Genomic DNA, 26,754 nt, shown 5'->3' with positions numbered 1-26,754 from the left:
TAATTTCCAGGTTCAGGGGTTCATCAAAATGTAACCTCTGTGGTCTGACTCTTCATACATGATCTGTTTGCAAGATCAGGCTCATTTTTAATCCCCAGCGGCAACCAGTATAAAGCACACAGCGCTGGGTTAATTGTCCATGACTCAAATTAAAGCACTCTGGCAGAACCCACCTGAAGAAAATGTTTATTTATGTTCATTCTGAGAGCTCGTGTGAAACTCTCTCAGTGCCTGCGGTGATGCCATTTGCACCTGTCAGAAAGACTTACAGCGGCTCCGAATGATGTCACATTTCAATAAGAGGCCTATTCTCTGCTGCCAATTGGCCATGCTGTTGGGTGTGCTGCGAAATGACAAACGTTACGTAACAGCGGAGCTTGACAAGAGCCTGGCGGAGTTGGAAAAATATGCAACGTCACAAAGTGCAACATGAACTGCGTTTTAATAGCACACAATATACACATTATCAATCATTTGACGATATACTTCAGCTGCTGCAGGTTTACACAATGATTTTCAGAGGGACATTGACCAGCGATCGCTTCTCCGCTGTCGGAGTTTGTGTTGTAACGTGTTATAAGTGGTTGAAAGAATACTTCAGCACTGAGGAGAATCAGGTACAGACATTTTCACCAAACATAAAGTCAATAATAATAATAAAAAATAAAACGGAATCAATAAATAAATCAATTATATACCATATAAATGCAGCTATGTGGAGGCTATGCTTTTATTTGAGCTTTTTTGTTCGTTTTTAAACTGTAGCTGGTATTATAACCCTTTACACATTTAAACGCTGAAGGTGTCAATACTGAAAATACAGTAATTTTTTAATATATATATATATTTCTCATCAATGTTACCATTATTAGATAAACTCACCAACTATGTACAAATGAGTTTGTGGCCATGCTAGTTGAACAACTAAGATTCTTACCCACAATATACAGTTTAAGCATAAAGCGGTCTGGACGTAAACATCTTGTGCTGAGAATAATAACTTTGGGCAACTATGCATGGTTTGCAACATTGCTATGAAAAACAAAGTGCCTATCCGGGAGAAAGGCAATTCATGACGCGCTCTGCTTTGATTTGAGGGTGTAAATTGTACATAAATACACAGAAGTCTTCTCTTGTTTTTCAGTCATTATCCGTTCGTGGCTCTGTGCCGTTTCTGCTCCTCTACGCTTTCTGTGCTTCCAGCTCAGTCTTTCTCTTGGTCGTCCTGGAGTAGGATGAGATGTGAGCTTTATGAACAGCTGCTGTAGTGGTGCATGATATCACAGTGGGGTCATGGGTCGGACGGGACGAGGGAAGCAGCAGGAGGTACAGAGACACAGTGTGACTGCATGAGCGTGAAGAATCCCGTTTGGCTAGATGTATGTATGTGTGTGTGTGTGTCTGTGGAGCAATGGGTTAGCAGCTTTGTGGTCTTTGTTCCATCGAAAAGTCTTTTTCATTTATTTATATTTTTTACTGGCCTGCCCGAACGGAGGCGAGGTGGTCGCTGTGTTGATTCTGAGCCCGCAAGCGCAGCCTCTGTTTGTTGGATTTTTTCTTCTGGTCTTTGGTCCGGTGGCCTTTCCCCGAACCTCCTGTGGAGAAACAAACAGGAAAGAAAAAACATTTAATCCTTCAAATAAGTTTTGAAACTTATTGGTAGCAGGAAATAAGCACAGTAAATCAAGGCCTGATCATTTTACACCCGTTATCTGGAGCGTGTGGCAGTGTTAATTTCGTTGACGAAAAAATTTCGTCAATTTTTGTGACGAGTTGCTACCGATGAAAAGGAGACAAAAACTAAATAAAATTTAAGTGATGACAACAACTATAAAAACATACTGACATTTTCGTTGACTAATAAAAACAAGACAAAATGTGATTGAGGGATGTTTTTTTGTAAATATCCAATCAAAATTAATCTTGATGTGTGATTCAAAAAAGTAACTGGTTCACTGGTAGACGCGGGCGATTATCATATAGATTCATTGTTGACATATAATTTACATATTATTTATGATATAAATAAACAATGCATATGTAATTTTTGGTCCTCAATTGAAAAGTTATTCTATATTTTATGTGTCTGTTTTATTTCATTTGAAGTTAGAATATTTGATATAAATAAATGTATGCAATATTTAATTACAGCACACTTAAATTAAACCAAATATTTTAGTCAACTAAATCTAGAGTAGATTTAGTCGACTAAAATCTTATGAAACTTAGTTGACTGAAACTAAAATGATTCAGAATGCTAAAATATGACTAAAACTAAAATGGAATTTTAGTCAAAAGACTAAGACTAAAACTAAATTTTAAAATTAAAAATGTAATTTAATTAAAAAAACTAAATTAAAATTTGCTGTCAAAATTAACACTGGCATGTTGTGTAATGGCATATGTCCTACTTTTTTTTTTTACCACAAATTTAGATTTTCTTCTATATTCCATTATTATTCCACTCATGTGCATATCTGCATGTTTGCTAATGCAATTGTTTGTTTATACACAGCTTTATACACATTTATACACTGGTTCGAGTCCCGGCTGAGCCAGTTGGCATTTCTGTGTGGAGATTCGTCCGGGTGCTCTAGTTTCCCCTAGTACAAAGCCGTGCGCTGTAAGTGAATAAACTAAATTGGCCATAGTGTTTGTGTGTGTGTGAATGAGAGTGTATGGGTGTTTCCCAGTTCTGGGTTGCGGCTGGATGGGCATCCGCTGCATAAAACATATGCTAGAATAGTTGGCGGTTCATTCCACTGTGGCAACCTCTGATAAATCAGAGACCAATCTGAAGGAAAATGAATGTATGACCTCAGCCTAAATTGCCACATGTGCTATTTGAATATCTGTTAGAGCTTTTGTTAATGCTGATCGCTATTCACTGCTATTATATTCAGTGTGCAAATTATACAATGATGAATAAGAGAGTCAACTTTTTTGGTGATGTTAATTTGTGTAATACAAGCTTTAGCCATTATGAATTTATTTAAATTACATCTCATTTATTAATAACACATATTTAAGTTTTCAGTGTTTTTCAGGGATACTTAGTGTATTTAGTCTGATCTACAGTATCCTCTGATTAGCTATTTCAGACATTACTGTAGGTCAAACTATACAACCTACGCATCTCATTTGACTTCATTTTCAGGCTATATGTAGATACAAATACCTAATTTACGAGAAACACTTACAATGTCTATCGGTGCTCTAGATGTGCCGGATTCAGACTGTTGAATTCTTTTCTTGCATAGACTGATTGCCGCAATTATCTACATCATACATCTTGTAAGCAAGTATCATAGAACAATGATAACAATGACTTAATTTTTTATTTTCAGGTCAATTAACTCTTAAAGCATTTACTCTAGCGTCACTTAAAGGGTTAAAACAGCAAGCGAGACCTTTAGCAGCCTGCGAATGATATTTTTTATGATTTAAAGAGCAGAACCCCAAAGCAAATGAACCTTTCCTCACCCTTCTCCCCTCCTCACACTACAGCTTAAAAAACAGAGCAGCAAAGTGCATAACACTCGTTCGCTTCTCAGCCAGGCTTCTCAGACCAGAATTAATGCAAGCCAGGTGTTGCAGGCAAAGCATTCTGGGAAAGACTGTGTGGCATATCGCACACAATGAAGGGTGGCTTGCTAAATCCAACAGTGGCAAATAAGATAACGAGGTGCGTATGATTGAGTGTGTGTGTGAGTGTGTGAACGCTCGAAGGAGAACGTGTGACTGAGAGGCACAGAAAATTTGTCAGCGGGGGGAAAAACGAGTCAGACTTGGATGCCGGGTGGTATCTGGATCCCGATCTGGCACACATTCTCTGCTAGCTGCGCTACGGTTCACATACAGGCTGCAGAAAATAATCTTTCTATAGTTGCATATCAAGGCCTGGCTCGCATTCTTATTATTGCACTTGTTCAGGCCATTTAGCACCACAAAATGAGGCAAGGCAGCATAATGTGTGGTGACTTTATCTCAAGTGGGCCTCTCTGTCAAACACAGTCCCGGTTTTTGGCCCGCTCGCAGCTGCCCGATTGCCATTCCCAGCCCCGCAACCATGATGATGATGCCAATTCTCAGAAAATGATTTTCTTAAGTGGAAACAACCCTGAGAAAACACTCTCTTTTGGTGGCATGAGGAAAGAAAATTCGCTTAATCTTCCACTGGCAGTTTCCTGCAAAATACAATCGGTCTATTTTTGGGTCTGATTTCTTGTGGTCTTGCGATTTAGCACAATGCAAAAATTTTGCCTTTACACAACGGCTCGTTATGTCTTCAGAAACAGCCGAGGTGTGTTTTCACTCTACCCAATCTCCGTGAACCATTGAAATAAAAAAACAGCAACAGCAGCAGCAAAGCTGTTAAATCTCTTCGATAAACGTCGCTTTCAATTGCTCCAAGTGAGCTATAACAAATACTCAGGCGCAATATGCAAGTCCATAACGACTACAGGTTTTCGTTTTCCATTTTAAGAGGCCATTTTGATTCAGAACGTGGCTTTATAAACATAGCCTTGCAATGTGATCAATTTCAGGGTTCAGTTTGATGGCAGTAAAGAGCAGAGGTCTACATTAAAAAGACCCGTGTTGCAGGCCAGAGCACATGTGTTTTTCCTCCCAACCATTAGAACAATATCCTGTGTCATTAACTTCTGTTTATAGTAGCGGAGAGCAGTGTGATTAACTAGGAGAGAACTCCACTTCAGGCTAAGCCTCTATAGATGATCGAATCAGTCCAAAGACATCAGTCAAAAAGACATTAAAGGACAGGTTCTTCTTCTGAAACACTGCTGGAGTAAATATTTGCCAAAGCCATTACAGATTACCACATGTACACGAGTCAATGGAAGTGTATTTTGGAAATGTGTTTTTTGTTGTTGTGTGTTGTGTGCCAATGGTTAGTTTTGGGAAAAAGAAATATTATTATTTTGTCTCTTTTACTCTTCATTAAACAATTGTATTTGTAGTGCTTAAGGTGAAATTAAGGTGTCTTCTCTTGAGTGTGATATGCCTTGCATACTAATGAAGCGTTTTTGAAGAAGTAGATGAAGCTGATAGAAATCAGAAAGCCTGATTGTCTAAAAAACTGAGCTCTGCAGATAAACTTCCTTGAGCAGAGATGGGTTGAAACTGAACACAGAATATTTGCAGTTGAGAAGTTTATGCTTTTAATGTTGTGCAGAGAATTTGTAGACAAAGAGGATGTATGTATGGGTGCGGCCAACGGAGGACTGAAGAATGATTGACAGGTGACGAATTCCACTAAACTCCACCTGTTAATATCAGCTGCTATAAAAACTGAGTCAGGAAATGAAAATTGTTGCACCTCCTGAATGTAATTCTCATTGCATTGAGGACACCAGAATTCTGTGAATGGAATTATTAATTTGTATTCAATAAATTCTTAATATGTTTGACACTGAAAAAAACCTTGTCCTGACCTTTTTAATTGAACACGCATGGAATTGAATAAATATTCCAACATTAGTTTATCTCAAAGTGAAAATTCCATGATCATTTATTCCCCCTCATGTTAATCTTCATCAGATCTTACCTTGTTTTCATCTGATTTTGCCATTTTTTTCAGTGATCTGATCACAGGTGGTCATTACGGTTTTCATCTGGTATTAAAATTCATTCATATGTGTCTCTTTTAACTATGTGGCTTTGGATTTTATTGAACATTCTGTCTTCCTTTGCCACACTCTATAACTCCACATCAGGTTCTACTGAATGAACATGAACACATATTACGGGGTCACGGTTCGACATGGGTTTGATACAACAGAAATAAGCAACAAATCTCCAGTGAATGTTTTTACTGTTTAGTTTGAAGAGGCAGAAGTTTTTTGTCATTTTATGTAAAGGCGAGGACTGACTTGAGTGCTCACAAGAATAGACAGAATCTTATATTGCATTGCTTTTCTATGTAAATGCAGTTTTAAGAACATGAGAGATCATTCATTCATCATTCATTCATTCATTTCATTTTCATTTTTTTTTGGCTAAGTCTCTATTTTATGGGTCGCCACAGCAGAATAAACAGCCAACTGTTCTGGCAAATGTTTTACACTACGGATGCCCATCCAGCCACAACCCAGTACTGGGAAACACCCATACACACTCATTCACACGCTACGCAATTTAGTTAATCCAATTCACCTATTGTATAGCGCATGCCTTTGGACTATGGAGGAAACGGAGCACCGGGAAAAACCAACACAAACATGGGAAGAACATACAAACTCCACACAGAAACACCAACTGACCCAGCCAGGAATCGAACCAGCGACCTTCTTGCTGTGAGGTGACAGTTTAACCACAGATAGATAGATAGATAGATAGATAGATAGATAGATAGATAGATAGATAGATAGATAGATAGATAGATATTTTATTTTATTTATAATAGTATTATTTTACTATTTACAGGCAGCTGCCATCCGTTGCTTATAATATCATTATGTGGGTCTATAGCTCAGTTTAATAACTGAAGTTCTGTTAAATGTTTTAGGCCATTATTTGACCATGGTGGGATAATTTAAAATTAATAAATAAATAAATCTGTGAGTTAATCATCATCATCATCATTTTTATCTGCTTATCCGGTGCCGGGTCGTGGGGGCAGCAGTCTCAGGAGAGAACTCCAGACTTCCCTCTCCCCAGACACCTCCTCAAGCTCCACCGGGGGGATCCCGAGGCATTCCCAGGCCAGCCGAGAGACATAGTCCCTCCAGCGTGTCCTGGGTCTTCCCGAACTCCTCCTGGTGGGACATGCCTAGAACACCTCCCTTGGTTGGCGTCCTGGAGGCACCCGAAACAGATGTCCGAGCCACCTCAGCTGACTTCTCTCGATGTGGAGGAGCAGCGGCTCTACTCCGAGCTCCTCCTGGGTGACAGAGCTCCTCACCCTGTCTATAAGAGTGCGCCCTGCCACCCTACGAAGGAAACTCATTTCAGCCGCTTGTATCCGAGATGTTGTCCTTTCGCTCAATACCCAAAGCTCCACATTAGCTCCGTTAACTGAGTTAATGTCAATCATAATTCCAATCATGTTTACATGAATACAGCATGTTTATACCTGTATTAGCATCATGTATTTGTGATCTGGAGTTTTAATAATCTACCTGAGACTTCAGTCCCTTTATTAAAAGTCTATGCAAGCAAAACTGTCATCTGCAGGATGTGATTGCATTACTAGAGGAACAGATTGGGCTTTTATTCACATATAAACAGATAATAAATTGAGATTTCTTTACGAGCATTTGAAGAATCAGATTTTTGGGTCAATCGAGAGTCAGAAATGAATTTTTTACAGGTTTGGAATATCATGAGAGTGTTTAACAACATTGAAAATCTGAACTGCAAACCTATTTGCTGAACCCTGAAATGTTCCTGATTTCATTTCAGAAATCTGTCTTAGGAAACAGGGTCAACTACAAGCTCCACAAGTAACAGCTTTCATTCACACATCCCACTGGACACTTAAATCATCACTCGTTTGTAAATTCTGATCAAATGCTGAAGGAAATCTCATAACATTTCATAACTGACAGAGGGCAACCAAAACTAGCTGAAAGCCTTACGTCTGTGTGGGTCAAAACAATGCCTGAAGGGAAAATCATATCAAGATGTCTGCAACTTTAATGTGCCTCAACCTGAATGGATGTCAGGCATACAATTGTTTGAATTAGAGAAGCGTTTGCACTTTTGATTAATATTAGGATTAATTGCCAAGTAATTAGCAGGGTTCATGCAGCGAGGTCAAGACAACAACTGCCTTTTCGCAGTTTGAATTACCGCTGAGAGACGTGAGAGGAAAAGCCATGTGTTTTAGCATCTCTGATTGGGAAAGCTGAAAGCAAACACATGCCAGAATGGTTTTATCTAAACATGGGTTCATTTTTCTCTTTCTGTCGCTGGAATTAAAAAAAAGAAATCTTTCCGACACTGATTGCTTTCCTTTTGTAGATAAAACAAGCATCTGCCAAAAGACACTCAGTTTTACATGACTTTCGGCATCAAACAAATAAACAAGTTAGTGCTAATCAGAAACAGTGTTCTTGTGTGCGCTCGAATGTTCTGATATCTGCACGGAAAATTGATTAGCAGTCCTCAGTAACAAAAGAGGGGCTTTTGCTATAGAAGCCTATTCCCGCCACTGAATAAAAAAAAAAATAATAATTATAAAAGAAAAATTATAAAGTCAGAATTGTGAGTTATAAGTCAGAATTGCAAGTTATTAAGTCAGAATTGTGAGTTATTAAGTCAGAATTGCAAGTTATTAAGTCAGAATTGCAAGTTAAAGTCATAATTGTGAGTTATTAAGTCATAATTGTGAGTTATTAAGTCAGAATTGCGAGTTATTAGGGAATTGTGAGTTGTAAAGTCACAATTCTGAGTTATTAAGTCAGTTAAGTTATTAAGTCAGAATTGTGAGTTATTAAGTCAGAACTCTGAGTTAAGTCAGAATTGTGAGTTATTAAGTGCGAATTCTGAGTTAAGTCAGAATTGCGAGTTATTAATCAGAATTGTGAGTTATAAGACAGAATTGCGAGTTATTAAGTCAGAATTGTGAGTTGTAAAGTCAGAAATGCAAGTTATTAAGTCAGAATTCTGAATTAAGTCAGAATTGTGAGTTATTAAGTGCGAATTCTGAGTTAAATCAAAATTGCGAGTTATTAAGTCAGAATTGCGAGTTGTAAAGTCAGAATTGCGAGTTATAAAGTCAGAATTGTGAGTTATTAAGTCAGAATTGCGAGTTATAAAGTCAGAATTCTGAATTAAGTCAGAATTGTGAGTTATTAAGTGCGAATTCTGAGTTAAATCAGAATTGCGAGTTATTAAGTCAGAATTGCGAGTTGTAAAGTCAGAATTGCGAGTTGTAAAGTCAGAATTGCGAGTTATAAAGTCAGAATTCTGAGTTAAGTCAGAATTGCAAGTTATTAAGTCAGAATTGCGAGTTATTAAGTCAGAATTGCGAGTTATTAAGTCAGAATCGTGAGTTGTAAAGTCAGAATTGCGAGTTATTAAGTGCGAATTCTGAGTTAAGTCAGAATTGCGAGTTATTAAATCAGAATTGTGAGTTGTAAAGTCAGAATTGCGAGTTATTAAGTCAGAATTGTGAGTTATTAAGTCAGATTGCAAGTTATTAAGTCAAAATTGTGAGTTATTAAGTCAGAATTGCAAGTTATTAAGTCAGAATTGCGAGTTATTAAGTCAGAATTGCAAGTTTTAAAGTCAGAATTGCGAGTTGTAAAGTCAGAATTGCGAGTTGTAAAGTCAGAATTGCGAGTTATAAAGTCAGAATTGTGAGTTATTAAGTGCGAATTCTGAGTTAAATCAGAATTGCGAGTTATTAAGTCAGAATTGCGAGTTGTAAAGTCAGAATTGCGAGTTGTAAAGTCAGAATTGCGAGTTATAAAGTCAGAATTGTGAGTTATTAAGTCAGAATTGCGAGTTATAAAGTCAGAATTCTGAATTAGTCAGAATTGTGAGTTATTAAGTGCGAATTCTGAGTTAAATCAGAATTGCGAGTTATTAAGTCAGAATTGCGAGTTGTAAAGTCAGAATTGCGAGTTGTAAGTCAGAATTGCGAGTTATAAAGTCAGAATTGCGAGTTATTAAGTCAGAATTGCGAGTTATAAAGTCAGAATTGTGAGTTAAGTCAGAATTGCAAGTTATTAAGTCAGAATTGCGAGTTATTAAGTCAGAATTGCGAGTTATTAAGTCAGAATTGTGAGTTGTAAAGTCACAATTCTGAGTTATTAAGTCAGATTAAGTTATAAAGTCAGAATTGTGAGTTATTAAGTGCGAATTCTGAGTTAAGTCAGAATTGCGAGTTATTAAATCAGAAATGTGAGTTGTAAAGTCAGAATTGCGAGTTGTAAAGTCAGAATTGCGAGTTATAAAGTCAGAATTGCAAGTTATTAAGTCAGAATTGTGAGTTATTAAGTCAGAATTGCAAGTTATTAAGTCAGAATTGCGAGTTATTAAGTCAGAATTGCGAGTTGTAAAGTCAGAATTGCGAGTTATAAAGTCAGAATTGTGAGTTATTAAGTCAGAATTGCGAGTTATAAAGTCAGAATTCTGAATAAGTCAGAATTGTGAGTTATTAAGTGCGAATTCTGAGTTAAATCAGAATTGCGAGTTATTAAGTCAGAATTGCGAGTTGTAAAGTCAGAATTGCGAGTTGTAAAGTCAGAATTGCGAGTTATTTAATCAGAATTGTGAGTTATAAAGACAGAATTGCGAGTTATTAAGTCAGAATTGTGAGTTGTAAAGTCAGAAATGCAAGTTAAGTCAGAATTCTGAATTAAGTCAGAATTGTGAGTTATTAAGTGCGAATTCTGAGTTAAATCAAAATTGCGAGTTATTAAGTCAATTGCGAGTTGTAAAGTCAGAATTGCGAGTTATAAAGTCAGAATTGTGAGTTATTAAGTCAGAATTGCGAGTTATAAAGTCAGAATTCTGAATTAAGTCAGAATTGTGAGTTATTAAGTGCGAATTCTGAGTTAAATCAGAATTGCGAGTTATTAAGTCAGAATTGCGAGTTGTAAAGTCAGAATTGCGAGTTGTAAAGTCAGAATTGCGAGTTATAAAGTCAGAATTCTGAGTTAAGTCAGAATTGCAAGTTATAGTCAGAATTGCGAGTTAAGTCAGAATTGCGAGTTATTAAGTCAGAATCGTGAGTTGTAAAGTCAGAATTGCGAGTTATTAAGTGCGAATTCTGAGTTAAGTCAGAATTGCGAGTTATTAAATCAGAATTGTGAGTTGTAAAGTCAGAATTGCGAGTTATTAAGTCAGAATTGTGAGTTATTAAGTCAGAATTGCAAGTTATTAAGTCAGAATTGTGAGTTATTAAGTCAGAATTGCAAGTTATTAAGTCAGAATTGCGAGTTATTAAGTCAGAATTGCAAGTTTTAAAGTCAGAATTGCGAGTTGTAAAGTCAGAATTGCGAGTTGTAAAGTCAGAATTGCGAGTTATAAAGTCAGAATTGTGAGTTATTAAGTGCGAATTCTGAGTTAAATCAGAATTGCGAGTTATTAAGTCAGAATTGCGAGTTGTAAAGTCAGAATTGCGAGTTGTAAAGTCAGAATTGCGAGTTATAAAGTCAGAATTGTGAGTTATTAAGTCAGAATTGCGAGTTGTAAAGTCAGAATTGCGAGTTGTAAAGTCAGAATTGCGAGTTATAAAGTCAGAATTGTGAGTTATTAAGTCAGAATTGCGAGTTATAAAGTCAGAATTCTGAGTAAGTCAGAATTGCGAGTTATTAAGTCAGAATTGCGAGTTATTAAGTCAGAATTGCGAGTTATTAAGTCAGAATTGTGAGTTGTAAAGTCACAATTCTGAGTTATTAAGTCAGATTAAGTTATAAAGTCAGAATTGTGAGTTATTAAGTGCGAATTCTGAGTTAAGTCAGAATTGCGAGTTATTAAATCAGAAATGTGAGTTGTAAAGTCAGAATTGCGAGTTATTAAGTCAGAATTGTGAGTTATTAAGTCAGAATTGCAAGTATTAAGTCAGAATTGTGAATTAAGTCAGAATTGCAAGTTATTAAGTCAGAATTGCGAGTTATTAAGTCAGAATTGCGAGTTGTAAAGTCAGAATTGCGAGTTATAAAGTCAGAATTGTGAGTTATTAAGTCAGAATTGCGAGTTATAAAGTCAGAATTCTGAATTAGTCAGAATTGTGAGTTATTAAGTGCGATTCTGAGTTAAATCAGAATTGCGAGTTATTAAGTCAGAATTGCGAGTTGTAAGTCAGAATTGCGAGTTGTAAAGTCAGAATTGCGAGTTATAAAGTCAGAATTGTGAGTTATTAAGTCAGAATTGCGAGTTATAAAGTCAGAATTCTGAGTTAAGTCAGAATTGCAAGTTATTAAGTCAGAATTGCGAGTTATTAAGTCAGAATTGCGAGTTATTAAGTCAATTGTGAGTTGTAAAGTCACAATTCTGAGTTATTAAGTCAGATTAAGCTATAAAGTCAGAATTGTGAGTTATTAAGTGCGAATTCTGAGTTAAGTCAGAATTGCGAGTTATTAAATCAGAATTGTGAGTTGTAAAGTCAGAATTGCGAGTTATTAAGTCAGAATTGTGAGTTATTAAGTCAGAATTGCAAGTTATTAAGTCAGAATTGTGAGTTATTAAGTCAGAATTGCAAGTTATTAAGTCAGAATTGCGAGTTATTAAGTCAGAATTGCGAGTTGTAAAGTCAGAATTGCGAGTTATAAAGTCAGAATTGTGAGTTATTAAGTCAGAATTGCGAGTTATAAAGTCAGAATTCTGAGTTAAGTCAGAATTGCAAGTTTTAAAGTCAGAATTGCGAGTTAATAAATCAAAATTGCAAGTTGTAAAGTCAGAATTGCGAGTTATAAAGTCAGAATTGTGGTTATTAAGTCAGAATACAACCAGCTAGTTTTCCCATGTGGTTTCCCATCCAGGTACTGACCAGGCTCAGCCTCGCTTAGCTAAATATAAATGTTTTATTATTTAAATATAAAAAAAAAATTGTATAAATCAAATACTGTTATGTTATGTAATTAAAATAAAATTAATAATAAAATGAACAAATTATAACAACATAACATTATTATATTATAATAATAATAATAATAATTACATAAAATTGTGTAATACTATAGTTGTGTACAGTAAATGTACAAATTATATAATATAATATAATATAATATAATATAATATATAAATATAATAATATAAATAATATAATATAATATAATAATATAATATAATATAATAATATAATAAATATTCACTGTAAAAGGCTTAATTAAAATATGTTTATATTCTGGAGTTTTTCCTCACCAAAACAATTCATTTAAAGCATCCACATGTGTGCCAGGCTTTGACCTGCTGTCAGAGACGCCGTGACCAAATGAAAAGACGTCTGTCCAGCTCTACAATCCAACCCAAAGTGACTTCATCTGCATGACTCAAGTAGTTCAGGAATCGAAAGGCCTAATCTTATCAGCACAGCATGTGGTTTAAGGAAATCGATGGCTGACCTCAGGAAAGCATTATGAGCGAGCGGTAAATGGGCTTCTCTGCGAAGCCTCTTTTTCTGCTCTGAACCTTCTCATCTTTCAAGGGATCAACAATTATAATTGCCTTCTCTGCTGCTCCTTAGTCTCATCCACTGACCCCAAAACGGTCCAGATAAAGAGACAGAAAGAATGTTTATGTGCACAGCAGTATGCTGATAACTCACAACAATTAGCTTATTGAAAAAAACTCTTGTCCTGGTTTACGTGTAAGTAATCAACCTGGCAATGCAAATAAATTGTTTAAAATACATTATTAATAAATCAGTTTTTACCCTGTAGTAAAGTAAAACAATTAGTATTTATGAATATTTTGTCAACTGTATTTATATATAATACATAATCCCATTATACCTTATAACTGAGAATTAATCAGTTGTCATGTTCAATAAATCATTGAAAATCAAAAGTATAGCATGTCTACTTCTGCTGCATGACAAAATTACTTTTTATAAGTCGTTGGGTCAAGAAGTGGTCTGAGTTTGTTGGTATATTCCTCTTCCCTTACAGCCCATTCTGTAAACAAAATAAAATCACAACTAAAATATTTTAAATATATTTTTGAAATTTAATTTTGCCCTTTATATAACAAAAACATATTTAAAGGCGTATTTCAGGATCAGAAAATACATTTCCAACATTATTGTAAGTAAGGGGCAAAATCTAACTCTGACTATTAGTTTATTCTTTAAACACACTGTTTCTCGGCAGCTGGGGTGTAAAAGAAAAACTAAAATAATGGCCATTAAATTACAGAAATTAAAATTTAAGGAAATTTCTGTAATTTAATGTCCGTTATTTTACGGTAAATTTCTGTAATTTAACAGCCATTATTTTTATATTAAATTTCTGTAATTTAATGGTCGCTATTTTACAGTAAATTATGGATTTTTTTAAAGTGCAGATTTGTGAAATCGCTTACAAAAGCCAGAAACTGGAGACAAATCAGTGCTCGTTCATGCGAGTGACTATTACACAGTGAGTGCGTTTACATGGACACCAATAATACGATTTTAATATGATTCAGACAATACTCTGATTAAGAGTCTACCCAGTAAACAGTGAATTTTGATTAATATAATCCGAATAAGGTCATAATCGAACTAAAAAGAAGTCGAATTAAGACATGTAGAGTATGCCGGTTTATTAAAGTGCAGTACAGACATGTACACACTGCAACCAAACTATTACCGTCGTGTAGAATTTTCGCCACATTTAGCGACAGGATAGTCCATACAGACACAGCTGTTTGACACTTCTCTGCACCTACCGACCACAGACACTTGCATCACAAAACACAGTATACAATGTCCAGTATTAAATTCCATTAAAACAACACTCTTCCAGCAGTTCCTCACATCCAATATCTCGTTTGTCACGGGGGCATGCACGAAATGTTCCTGAATTAAAGTGAAAGTGCAAAACTGCAGTTAAAGTCGACAAATTAAAAAACAAAACACCCCAAAATTACATGAAACTTCGGAGGGAAACGTGGAATTGCGTGATGACGCAATGACGTTAATCGAATCATGTGCTATAACATATAAAACAGGATCATAAAAGGAACATTCAAAAAGCAACTTATGTAAACACCTTAACCATATTATCGTCTTATTCAAATTAAGACAAATAATGTGACTACTGATGTCCATGTAAACGTAGTCAGTGGTGAATTAAAAAACGTGATCAGTCAGCGACAATAGCCTAGTGGTTAGAGCGCTGACAGGTGTTCACGGCGACACAAGTTCGAAAAAAAAAAACTGATGTGTCACAGACGCCCTGTGAAATATTGGCATGCAATTATCTGAACATGTCGGCGATTTAAACTCATGTTCTGTAAAATAAAAAACACATCGCGATGACCATCAGCCAATGAGAGAGCAGGATACAGGTCAGTGGAGAGTTCGGGGGAGAAGTTATAGACCACAATATCAGGTTAAATAAGCTTTGCAATAGCATTAAACAGAAACGATGAATATTTGCTTGATCAGCATCAGCAAATGCAAAATTATTTATTGACCTCCACCTACTGTTTCTGTCTTTACACAGCTCTGCACCTCCATAAACACATCCTCCTCCATTATCTTTTCTTTTCGCCCTTCACTGTAAATCATTGTGAGCACACACGCATGGACTATTTAAATGGCAGATTATTTAAAATTTTTATTGCACCATTTCCAGTCTTGCACATGATCTTGAGCCATCTTATTACTTCTCACATGCATTTGTGAGCCAGAGGTGTTGGTAACTGTTTACTTTACTCACGCATTGTGTATATCCTCCTGTCACAGATCCATCATGCAGTATGAACACAGCAGCAACTGAACGCTACATAGAGAGTCATGATTAGAGAGTCAAGACCACGATTACGAAAATTGTGTAATGTGAGCTTGACCTACTGTAAGCTGGTTATGGCACTAGTATGATAAAAACAACAACAACTAAACTGGTAAATGCATTTACATGAGCATATGCATTGTCAGCTTATTAAGCATAATAAAGTTAACCGAAAGTCTGCAAAACCAAAAAGTTCAATGTTTATTTTCCTAGCACCAATACTTAGTTTCTATTGGAAGTAGATCAACATACTGAAATAAAACTCTCTCAGCAAATTCTGGTTCACGCAGACTTTAAGATTTATGATTACCATAATCCAGCTAGAGTCATACTCAAAGTAAACACAAATCCAATTGAGGAGTTTTTCCTATTTTAGTCACATTATAGATAGACGTGTTCATTTCATCACACTATTACTATTGTGTAGGACTTTTGTTTTTGCCAATTTTGTGACAGGATAAACACACACGGCAGTGATCAACTCTCTGAAGGTAAACTAAAGAGCAGCTTTGAGCAGATTGTTTGTTTACTCATATAGAATGACAGAATTAACTGTACTTAATGCTTTTGTCAAATGAAAAAGAAACACTGCAATATGGTACTATAACAGAGACGAACTTAATGTTGATGTTGATTTGCAATACTGGAGGGAACGTCAGATGGAATCTAGTAACAGGAATATTCTAAATCTTATGTAACACAAATAAAATATGATCTTACAATCAGGTAAATAATTTGAATACGATGTCCATGAGGAGTCTACGAGGAGTCTTGTGATGCTTAAGCTGGCGTTTTGGTTGGTCCATCATTTTCATAAAGACACCAAAGGCCAGAGTCATTATTTGTGAGTGAAGGAGAGGACCGCTGGCGCCAGCGAGATTTGATTTCAGTGGCAGAAATTAGATTAGCAAGCCATTAAGGGCCTCCTAACACATACATTTATAATGCTGTGAAGAGCTGCGTAGCTGTGGACAATGTGTCTGGAAGGGATCCGTGGAGCTGGGCTGAGGAAAGTCAACACATGCGTCACTTTTACACACCGTGTTTCAGCGCAAAGACCATGCGTTATTCACAATCACATGAAGTCCAGTTTTACTGGTCTTTTAACAACCTGGTTTCTGAACAAATTAGCATAATTGTGTACTACGGCTTTTGAATCAAAGGTCAGAATTAATTTCCTGATGCAATTCATGTCAGTAATTTGCAGAACACGTATTTAGTAATCATAGCAGGAGTTATTCGGCAGATGCTAGGACATGAGAAATTTATATATATTATATATATTATATATATATATAGTTATATATATAAATATATATATATATATATATATATATATATATATATATATATTCTCTTCATATTATCTTTTTGTGTTTTAATTTTCTTTTTTTGTGTAGCTCTTTAGTTTAATTCATAGAAAACTGCTAACATTTATAAATATATGTTAATATACAGGTATTTGTGAGTCATATATATATATATATATATATATATATATATATATATATATATATATACCGGCCACTTTATTAGGTACACCGGTCCAACTGCTCATTAACGCAAATTTCAAATTAGCCAATCACATGGCAGGCAGGATATATATATATATATATATATATATATAATATATATATATATATATATATATTTATATATATATATATATATATATATGTATATATATATATATATATATATATATATGTATATATATATACATAATGTAAACTGTAAATTAATGTATAACAACAACAACACTTCCAAATCCATGGTAAAAACAGTCTAGAATATCTAGAATAAATTAAAACATAATTACAAATTATAAAAGAAGTCTTTTCAATGATCAATTATGTCAATAACTATAGTTAAAAATACTGCCATCTAAGAAGTTGATGAATAATTTCTAGTGAGTTCTAGTCTCACAGCTCTGTATTGATACACACTTCAATATACATTTGTTGGACCTTGTACTCAGTATGATTATAACAGTCACTTCCAAATAGATTACCATTAACAAAAAAAGAGGAGCATATTTTCTTTGTTTTTGTTTAGTTTTTAAAATATATATATACATATCCTTTTTATTAATTTGTAAATGCAGCAAGGCAATTGTTGTAGAAACATGTATGTAATGTGCTGTAATTCAATGTGTACAAACTATTTCTAAAACAAACTAAAATCTATTTGCATCGATACAATTCAATGTTTTTAATGGAAGTTTGTATTGTAACTGATCTCTTAAGGTAGCTAATATAGTACAGTTGAACAACTTGAAATTATGATTAGCTCATAGTTTGAGGTCCAGTTTCAAAACAGCTTCCCCAACACTGCCCTGAAAACACAACCTCTAATAGTTTGAAGTCCATCATGTTAAGCAGCTGACAAGAAGCTTCTCTGCACAGTGTCAGTCAGACTAACAAGGTTACAGTGGATCAAACCTCTCTCTCTCTCTTCCTTTCTTTCTCTCTCTCTCTCTCTCTTTCACTCAGGCTCTGCTTACTATCAAGAGAAATGATTTAAAACACATGCATTCCACATTCAATGCTAACGTTGAGATCAGGTGGCTCATTATTGTCTTAGTTGTGTGTGAAGACAGAAGTGTAGACGGGATTAAAGAGCAGGTGAGTCGACTTTGAAGATGATATGTCAAAGTAATCATCATTTCCAGTGTAAAAACATGCCTGACCGGTGCAGAGATTAATCTGGTGGTTAACATTGTACTGTCTTCAGGTCATGAGCCAGAGCTGAACTGGAGATGTCTGAAAGCATAATCTCTAAAGACATGCAAAATATCTTCAGTTTTATTGTTCATACATTTCTATCTGATTCAATCTGCTTTCAATTCAATACATGTTTATTTCTATAGCGCCTTTACAAAGTAGACTGTGTCAAAGCAGCTTAACACTGAAGTTTGAGTGATTTGTAACTGTGTCAGTCCAGTTTTCAGAGCTGAAGTTCAGTTTAGTTTAGTTCAGTGTGGTTTAAATTTCACTGCTGAAAGTCCAAACACAGAAGAGCAAATTCAATCAGCTTTAACTGTAAGTCTACTCATGCATTTAATCAAACAATAAGGATGTTTTTTAGAAATGTAAATGATAGTCAACAGTATGATGTCAACTACTGATGCAGAGCACTCGGGTTTGAGTCAGATGAAGCACAGTTCCTCAAAAGGCATAAAAGCAATGCAAAATCAAGGTAAACTGATGTACTTTTCTCTTACGTTTGCTTCTGTATTCTGTATTGCATCAGTTGGGTTTAGAGAGGGATTTTGGTCAGTGGTTCATTAGGTCATCTGTACCAGCCTCAGCTTCTCATGGAAGTGTACAAGAAGGATTTGTATCTGAAATATTCAACAAAATCTAATCTAAGGCTGCATTTACAATTAGATCTTAATGGTCAATTCTGATTTTGTGACTGTATCCAATGTTTTTGACGACCTGCTAACATCGTCTTTTAAAAGTGACTCTTTTCTGATGGTCTGCATTTACACCGAATAAAAGAGTGCTCTTTTCACCATTCCTATATTTAATCTGTTCACAGGGTTTAATTCTCTTTGACGAGTTGTTTAACTATAATCTGTGACAGATACAGTAAGTTCTTATATGGCCATCTTCTTTTAATCTAGGCTTTTTTAAACCAGTAGGCATCTTAATGTAATGTCAATGGCGTGATTTATGCATGTGAATTATGCAGTAGTGTTAGTTTGTTTGTTTTTTAATAATTTTATTTATCAATTTTATGGCAACGTACAGTAAAAAAGAAAAGACAAAAACAATTATACTTTAAAAAGTACAGATAGTATCAACTTAAGCACATACACTGAAATAAAAACAAAAACAAACAAACAAAAAAAAAAACATACCAACAAATAAAAAGGTAAATAATAATGTGGCTTAACAAAAACTACAATTGTACAATCTGTATTATACAATACACTCTACTTTGGAAAGATGAGAATCAATTTGCTGGAACAAGGACTTTAACACAGTGATACTGGTAAATATCCAGAAAATTTCCAGAACGACTTTACCAGTAAATTAAAAAAAGCACTGTTCACAAAGGCAATGACATTACAGATTTTTTCCGGAAAAGACCATTCACACATCCATTCCAAAATACCGGTAAATTCTGACCTTATTAACCAGTAATAACGGCTGTGATTGTATTTGTAAACATTTGACTACATTACAAACTCTGTGTATGGATAAGTATTGTGAACATCTTTGATGAAAACATATAGAGGAACACTTTCGCATGTCGAGATGTACATAATATGTGTGTGTGCTGGCTCTCACCGTCTGCTTCGTGTGCAAATGTGTCAAGCAACTGAAGGAAGCAGAGCTTGAATGTAAACTCTCAGCGGTTTATCATAAGCAATTTATCGATAATTTTTTACACCGTTGGCATTAAGAAGGAACATAGATACTAACATCTAGCAGCTAAATGTGTCTGGAAAAATATTCAAAGACATTTATTTTCATAAACAGCGTGGATGTGAATGCGTCTGAATGTTCCGATTAACTGGAGAACAAGTCTCGTGTCAGCATGTTCTAATCGTGATTGCGCTGTTTCCGGCAATTTTCCTTCTGCGTTCACACAGAGCAGCATTCCGGCAAATTACCGGTAATGTTAAAACTTCTCTTTCTGGGAAATTGCCGGAACGAATTCACTAGTATTTTCAAAAAGGGCCTGTTCACACACACGCACACACGCACACACGCACACACGCACGCACACGCACACACACACACACACACACACACACACACACACACACACACACACACACACACACACACACCTTTCCGGAAAATTGTCAGGAATTTTCCGAAAAGGTCTGTATGTGTGAAAGGGGCTAGTAAAACATGTTCTTGGATATATTTCATCTGAGAAATATAGCTAAGTTACGAAGTATGCTATCCATCTCAGATGCAGAAAAGCTAGTCCATGCTTTTATGACTTCTAGGCTGGACTACTGTAATGCTCTGTTTGCTGGCTGCCCAGCATCCTCTATTAACAAACTTCAATTAGTACAAAATGCAGCTGCCAGAGTTCTAACCAGGTCTAGAAAATCTGATCACATCACCCAAATTTTATCCTCCTTACACTGGCTGCCTGTTAAGTTTCGTATTGAATTTAAAATATTGCTTCTTACATATAAAGCTTTAAATAATCTAGCTCCTGCTTATCTAACCAATCTTCTGTCTCGCTACAATCCAACTCGCTCTTTAAGATCTCAAAACTCAGGACTTCTGGTAGTACCTAGAATAGCAAAGTCGAGTAAAGGAGGTCAAGCCTTCTCATTTATAGCTCCTAAACTCTGGAATAGCCTTCCTGATAACGTCCGAGGCTCAGACACACTCTCCCAATTCAAAACTAGATTAAAGACCTATCTGTTCAGTAAAGCATACACTTAGTGCACCACTTAGGGGCTTCCACACAGGTTATGCATCTTGCTGATATACACTGTGAACATCAGCTACGCTAATTATTTTCTTTATTCTCCATTTCCACCTGGGGATACTCTTCCCGAGGGCCTCAGACTATGCAGAGTCACTGATTCGATCCAAGACCAACGACGAGATGATCCCAAGGTTTCCATATCCTGGACCTGGCCGAATCCTGAACAACTACTGCGATGGTCATGGAAGAGTGGAGAACATGAGACTGTTTCCTATGACGCTCCAGAGACAGACGAGTCTTCGCTGAGGCCAGCTTCCAGCCTCCGCCACTGAGACTGCAGCTCTGCACAAGACGTTTGGCCAGCGGAGAAATTAAAATGGTCGTGCCCAACTGAGCCTGGTTTCTCTCAAGGTTTTTTTTCTTCACTTCCGCCTTTAGTGAAGTTTTTTTTTCCCTCTCCGCTGTCGCCACTGGCTTGCATGGTTCAGGATCTGTAGAGCTGCGCATCGTTGGATTTGCTCTTCAATATTTGGACTCTCAGTAGTGATTATTAAACCACACTGAACTGAGCTCAACTGAACTGAACTTAAACACTACAAACTGAACTACACTGTTCCTATTTACTGTGACCTTTTATGTGAAGCTGCTTTGACACAATCTACATTGTATAAGCGCTATACAAATAAAGGTGAATTGAATTGAATTGAATATATTTTCTAAATGGGTCCCAAATTTTCTTAAACTGGTTAGATGAACCTTTATACAGTCTAATTTTTTCCAAATTTAGGAAGAAGAGGACATCACAGATCTACTGTTTTGGGGTTGGAGGTTTCTATACTTGTGCTAAATGATGATATAAAAGAATTTATCATGCTAGTATATGAAATTTAAGGTTTGGGACTCTGCTGAAGTCTGTTCTGAAACAAAAGTGTCAGAGTTGACATCGCTACAGTTTTTAACGATGGGCGACTCGCATTGACAGGTGAAAATGCGATCTACCTGCTTACACTGCAAACACGAGGGCATTGATCAGATTCATATCAGATGAATTTCCACATATGAACAAGACCTGAATCTGATTTGAGTAAATCGGAATCCATGTGATTTTTTTCCTGCTTACACGTACATGGGTCATATCTGATCTGTGCCACAAGGGAGAAAAAAGTCAAAATTGGGTCACATGAACCATGTAGTGTAAAAGCAGCCTAAGTGATTGACAAAAATGTAGACATCACCCTCTAGTGGATTGCTATTTGAAACGTGCAATGAAACATCTTTGAAAAACAATGTATTTTACTCATAGAAAAACGTACTTATCTTTGACCTCTATATACCATAAAGCTATCCTTCCATTGGTAAATGATCTGAGGTCTTGATCAGTGTCCACTTTGTGTTACCACAGCAATGCCTCTGTGCCACACACAGAAGCTGATATGCCTGCCACCGCAAAACCATACATAAGGCTGCAAAACAGCTTTTGTGGTCTGCTATCTCGCTGCCTGACTCACCCCCACATCTGGGCATAAGTACATAGAGTCTTGTGTCCCTCCGAAAATGAGGCATAATTAGCTTTAGTTTCGTTTAATTACTGCCTAAATGTTATGTTACATTTCTGACGAGCGACATAAAAAGCTTCCACAGCTTTATCAAAGAGAACCTCTGTGCTATTTTAGGGAGAATCCAACGATAGGACTGAGAAAACTGCAGTACGGCCGATAAAAAGATCAAGGGAATCCCATATATTCATAATTTCTGTCACATGTCACGATTTTGCAAATGCATCGTTTCTGATAAGTCGTTTATGTCTTGAGCCGAGGTAAAACTATTCTGTTTTTCTGGAGTCACTTAAGTGTGCTTAAAACTTCAACGCAGCACTTTGATCTGTCAGATTTACGTAAACATCTGTTTCGTGCTGATAGAACGGAGGAATGATATACTAGAGTTGGTTCTTATCAATTCAGCTATCATGGCTTTTGCGAGGAAAGAAACTGACGTGCTTTTACAAACCCAGGAATGTTTAGTGTATCACGAACATCTTTTGTTTATACGTACCAAAGAAAAAAGCGGTTGTAGAATTAATAGCTTATGACCTACAAGCCGACAGGAAAATGTCTTGTCCCTGGAATCCTTCACTTTCAGCTCCAGGAGTGAACGCTGTTTAAATGTACAATTATTCATTCATTCATTCATTTTCTTTTCAGCTTCGTCCCTTTGTTAATCAGAGGGATGAATCGCCAACTCATCCAGCATATGTTATTACGCAGCGGATGCCCTTTAAGCTGCAACTAAGCACTGTTAAACACCCATACACTCTTGTAGTCACACACATACACTACGGCCAATTTAGCTTATTCAATTCACCTATAGACCATTTCAATGTGGTCATGTCATTGGCCCATGAACATTTCCTGCTTGTTATCAAACTAACTGTAACAAGAGGCAATTCAATCATAAGTTGGTGTCAAAACAGCTCTCATAACACTATTTATCAATATATGGCTCTTTTTGGATTATTGAAAGCTATAGAAATAAAAATGTAAAATAGGAAAAACATTGGGACCATTTTTTTTGTTTACATCCCTCAAAATCAGGCGCTCTCCTCCTCCCTTCTGCCCGCAACTGATGTCAAAAATATAACGAGATTTGGCCCGCCAAAACCACTATCATTGTCGTGCAGTTGCGTCTAGCCACTTGTGGTTTTGACCCGCCACCTAGTCGACATTTAAAGTTTTGTATTCAGATTAGTTTTACTTTCATTTTCTCTCAGTGTACGGTCGACAGTAACACACACATGCGTTTCACTGTAATTCTGTGGCTGATTTAAATGTTAAAATATGTCTGTAAGTGCTCTATTTTTACTAAAGCTCTATTTTTGTAAATATTCAAGTGTCATTTGATTATTATCAGTTTTTACCACTTGTAATTAGTTGTACAATGCAAAAATGATTTTCTTAATTAGATTTTTTGTCTTCTTTCCAGTCCAAATACCTAAAAATTCTTAAATCAAGAAGAATTTTCTCGACAAGCAAAACATATTGTCTTGTTTTAAGAAATAATACCCCAAAAATAAGTGAGTTTTTCCTGGAAACAAGCAAAATTATCTGCCAATGGGGTTACGCAAAATAAACTTATATCAAAAGGAAAAACAAGTATATTTTGCTTAACCCATTGGCAGATTTTTTTGCTTGTTTCACGGAAAAACTCACTTAATACAGTCATATTATTTCTGAAAACAAGACAATATATTTTGCTAGCCTAGAAAATGCTTTATGATATAAGAATTTTCAGATATTTGGACTAGAAAGAAGACAAAACATCTAAGTAAGAAAAGCATTTTTTTGCAGTGTATAAAGACTTCTTCATGGCTTATATGTTATGCTGGTGGTGTAACAAAAATGATAATTTTGCTAATATTTGATGTCCATTATTAAAATTGTATAGCTAGTTGTATTGTATTGTTTTACAAAAAAGACAGATATTTAGAAGAAAAATTGGCCAGTAAAGTCACTTAAGTTATCCAAGTTAAGTTTTCTGCTGTTCTTAAGCTACTGGGACAATACAATTGGTTGGGACAGAATAATAATTATTATGCCTATTTTTTGTAGTATTTTCATAGCAATTTAAATTACCTCTTCAATATGTACAACAAAAAACAAAAAGCTAGAGTTTTGACTGCATATACTCTGTGGAAGAATGACAGAGTGTGTGTCTAAAGGCTTGTACACAAAAGGACGCTTTTCGTTTATGTTTATTGTCAGCGTTTTTCGAGACGTTTTTTCGGATTAAAACCCAAGCGATTTTCACTGGCGTCGAGCAGCAGAGTATGCAAAATCACCCCTTGACGTAAATGACGCTACACAACTTTAAGCTTCTGACATCCGCTTGTAACACAGAAAAAGAAGACACAATGTTGACACGCTTGTTGTTAAAGTAACTAGCAATTTGAACAAGCATGGATGGATGAAGTAGTATCTCCAGCTCTAGCGATGAAGAAATGATTATTGTTCACCAGTGCAATAAGCAGCTCCACGTTCATATTGCCTCTGGGAACCGCCTTTAATGTGCGCTCGCATTGACAGTTTTGCGCTTGAGCGCCTCTAAGTGCTGTTTACTGTAACTTCAGCAGCTCCGTGCACATGAACGAAAGTGCCAATCTGATTGGTGGAGAAGGTTTTGACGTGGCGCATCAAAAAAAAAAACACTAGCATGAGGTGTTTCTTAAAAAAATTGCGATTTTATGCCTGGCGTTTTGCGTGTTGGTGTGCACGATTCTATTGGTGCCTTTTATTTAATCACGAGGCATTAAACGATGACGGAAAATGCGAGCAAACAGCATCCTGGTGTGCACGGGCCTTAAAGCTCAGCCATAAACACAACAACCACAGATATATTTCAGCAGCTGATGTGGGACACGATAAACATGCTGATTTTAATTATCATATAATTGATTTAAAAATATATTATATTAATTATATTATAAAAATATAAACGTCATGTCTGTTGTCTTAATATGCATTAATTATGTTTCCACTTTTTTCTTGTACTTGAATCTTAAAACGACCCTCCTGTGAATTGTCAGTCACTGAAATGGCCCTCCACCAATTTGAGTTTGAGACCCCTGCTTGAAATGGTCTATACCGCAGTTCTTTAAACTGGAGCACCAGGAGGAAACCAACACGAACATGGGGAGAATATTAAAACTCCACACAGAAATGCCAACTGACTCAGCCGGGGGTTAAACCAGCGACCTTCTTGCTGTGAGGAAACAACGCTAACCACTGAGCCACCGTGTCACCACTGTACAATTATTGTATGCTTAAAATGTTTGTCATGAAAATGAAACCAAAAAAGCAGGAGAAAAACTTCAACAGCTTTGCCAAGGATGTGACCTCGTCACACTACAATTACACAAACTATTTGATGCAACATTTGTTTTCCATTTCGCTCCTGAAGCTGCATTTCCTGCGAGTGCTGCGGGTGATGGGAAGTGCAGCCTGTGTGTGTGTGTGTGAACATCACAGCCCCCCTATACAGAGGCCAAGCTTCAGATTTTGTCATGTACATATGGATGCAGAGGTAATACTATTTTACACCATGATGTGCGGTTGTGCTGGCAGGAAGAGAGAAAGCATTCATTGTGAAACATTTGGGGCGCCGCTGCCACCACTGGGGCTTTTCAAACAGAGGTCCATGTTAAATTCATATAATCTAATCTGTTCCTTATATAAATACACACTGAGGCACAGTCCTGCTAAAAAGCAAACCTGTAGGCTACATCTTGAGCTGCTGAGAGCGTACCTGTCATGGCCATATGTGTGTGTGTTTTTTTTAAGCTATATGCTTGGACGTTTCAGATCTGTGTACTCCTTCATTCCCTACAGGCACTTCTGGAAGATGTAAGAGGAAATTGTGCTGCATGATGTGTTCTTTATATCTTATTTCAGAAACAAGTCCTTCAATCTCCACCTCCAATGGGGAGCAGAGAGGAAATCTGCCTCGTGTCTTAAGGAACCAAGTGGGTTTCTAAATAAAGAGGAAGTGCCCATGAGGCAGACGGGCCGTGCCGAATCACTCAAGCTTATATGCTATAAAACTGTGTGTGTTTTAGAGGGCAGAGACTCTTGTGTAATTCAAACCAAGGGCATCGCACTGCTTTTCAAACCTTTTATCTGTCTAAACAGTGTGCTTGTATTCTTTTGAGACCGACTTCTTTGAAAAAAGAGCAATAGAAACTTCTGCACTTGTGTCTTTGGGGCTGAGAGGTGTTTTTATTTTGTTTTGAGATCTAAGTGCAAAGGTTCTTGTCAACCTAAAATCCCTCACCTGAGTGAAACTGACAGCTTTTATCATCGGCCTATGAAGCCCTGGTGTCAGTGATTCCCCCTGGTTCTAAAGTACTTCTGCTAAGCTCTTTTAAGGCTCAACAGGGTCAAGAGCT

At 36.3% G+C, this 26,754-nt stretch overlaps 1 protein-coding gene across 1 annotated transcript in view; it reads right to left on the bottom strand.

Annotated features, from left to right (window-relative positions):
• Positions 1-1,157: 1,157 nt before the first annotated feature.
• Positions 1,158-26,754, bottom strand: part of rspo2 (R-spondin 2) — a 102,002-nt gene continuing 76,405 nt past the window's right edge. Inside the window, exon 5 of the mRNA XM_056476213.1 lies at positions 1,158-1,595. Within this exon, the coding sequence (XP_056332188.1) occupies positions 1,474-1,595 (122 nt within the window). The 3' untranslated portion in view covers positions 1,158-1,473. The remainder of the gene's footprint in view (positions 1,596-26,754) is intronic.

This window comes from Danio aesculapii, chromosome 16 (assembly GCF_903798145.1).
Source record: "Danio aesculapii chromosome 16, fDanAes4.1, whole genome shotgun sequence".
In the NCBI taxonomy this organism is placed as follows: domain Eukaryota; kingdom Metazoa; phylum Chordata; class Actinopteri; order Cypriniformes; family Danionidae; genus Danio; species Danio aesculapii.
Note: the sequence above shows the minus strand (reverse complement) of the source record. Positions and strands in the feature narration are given on the sequence as shown.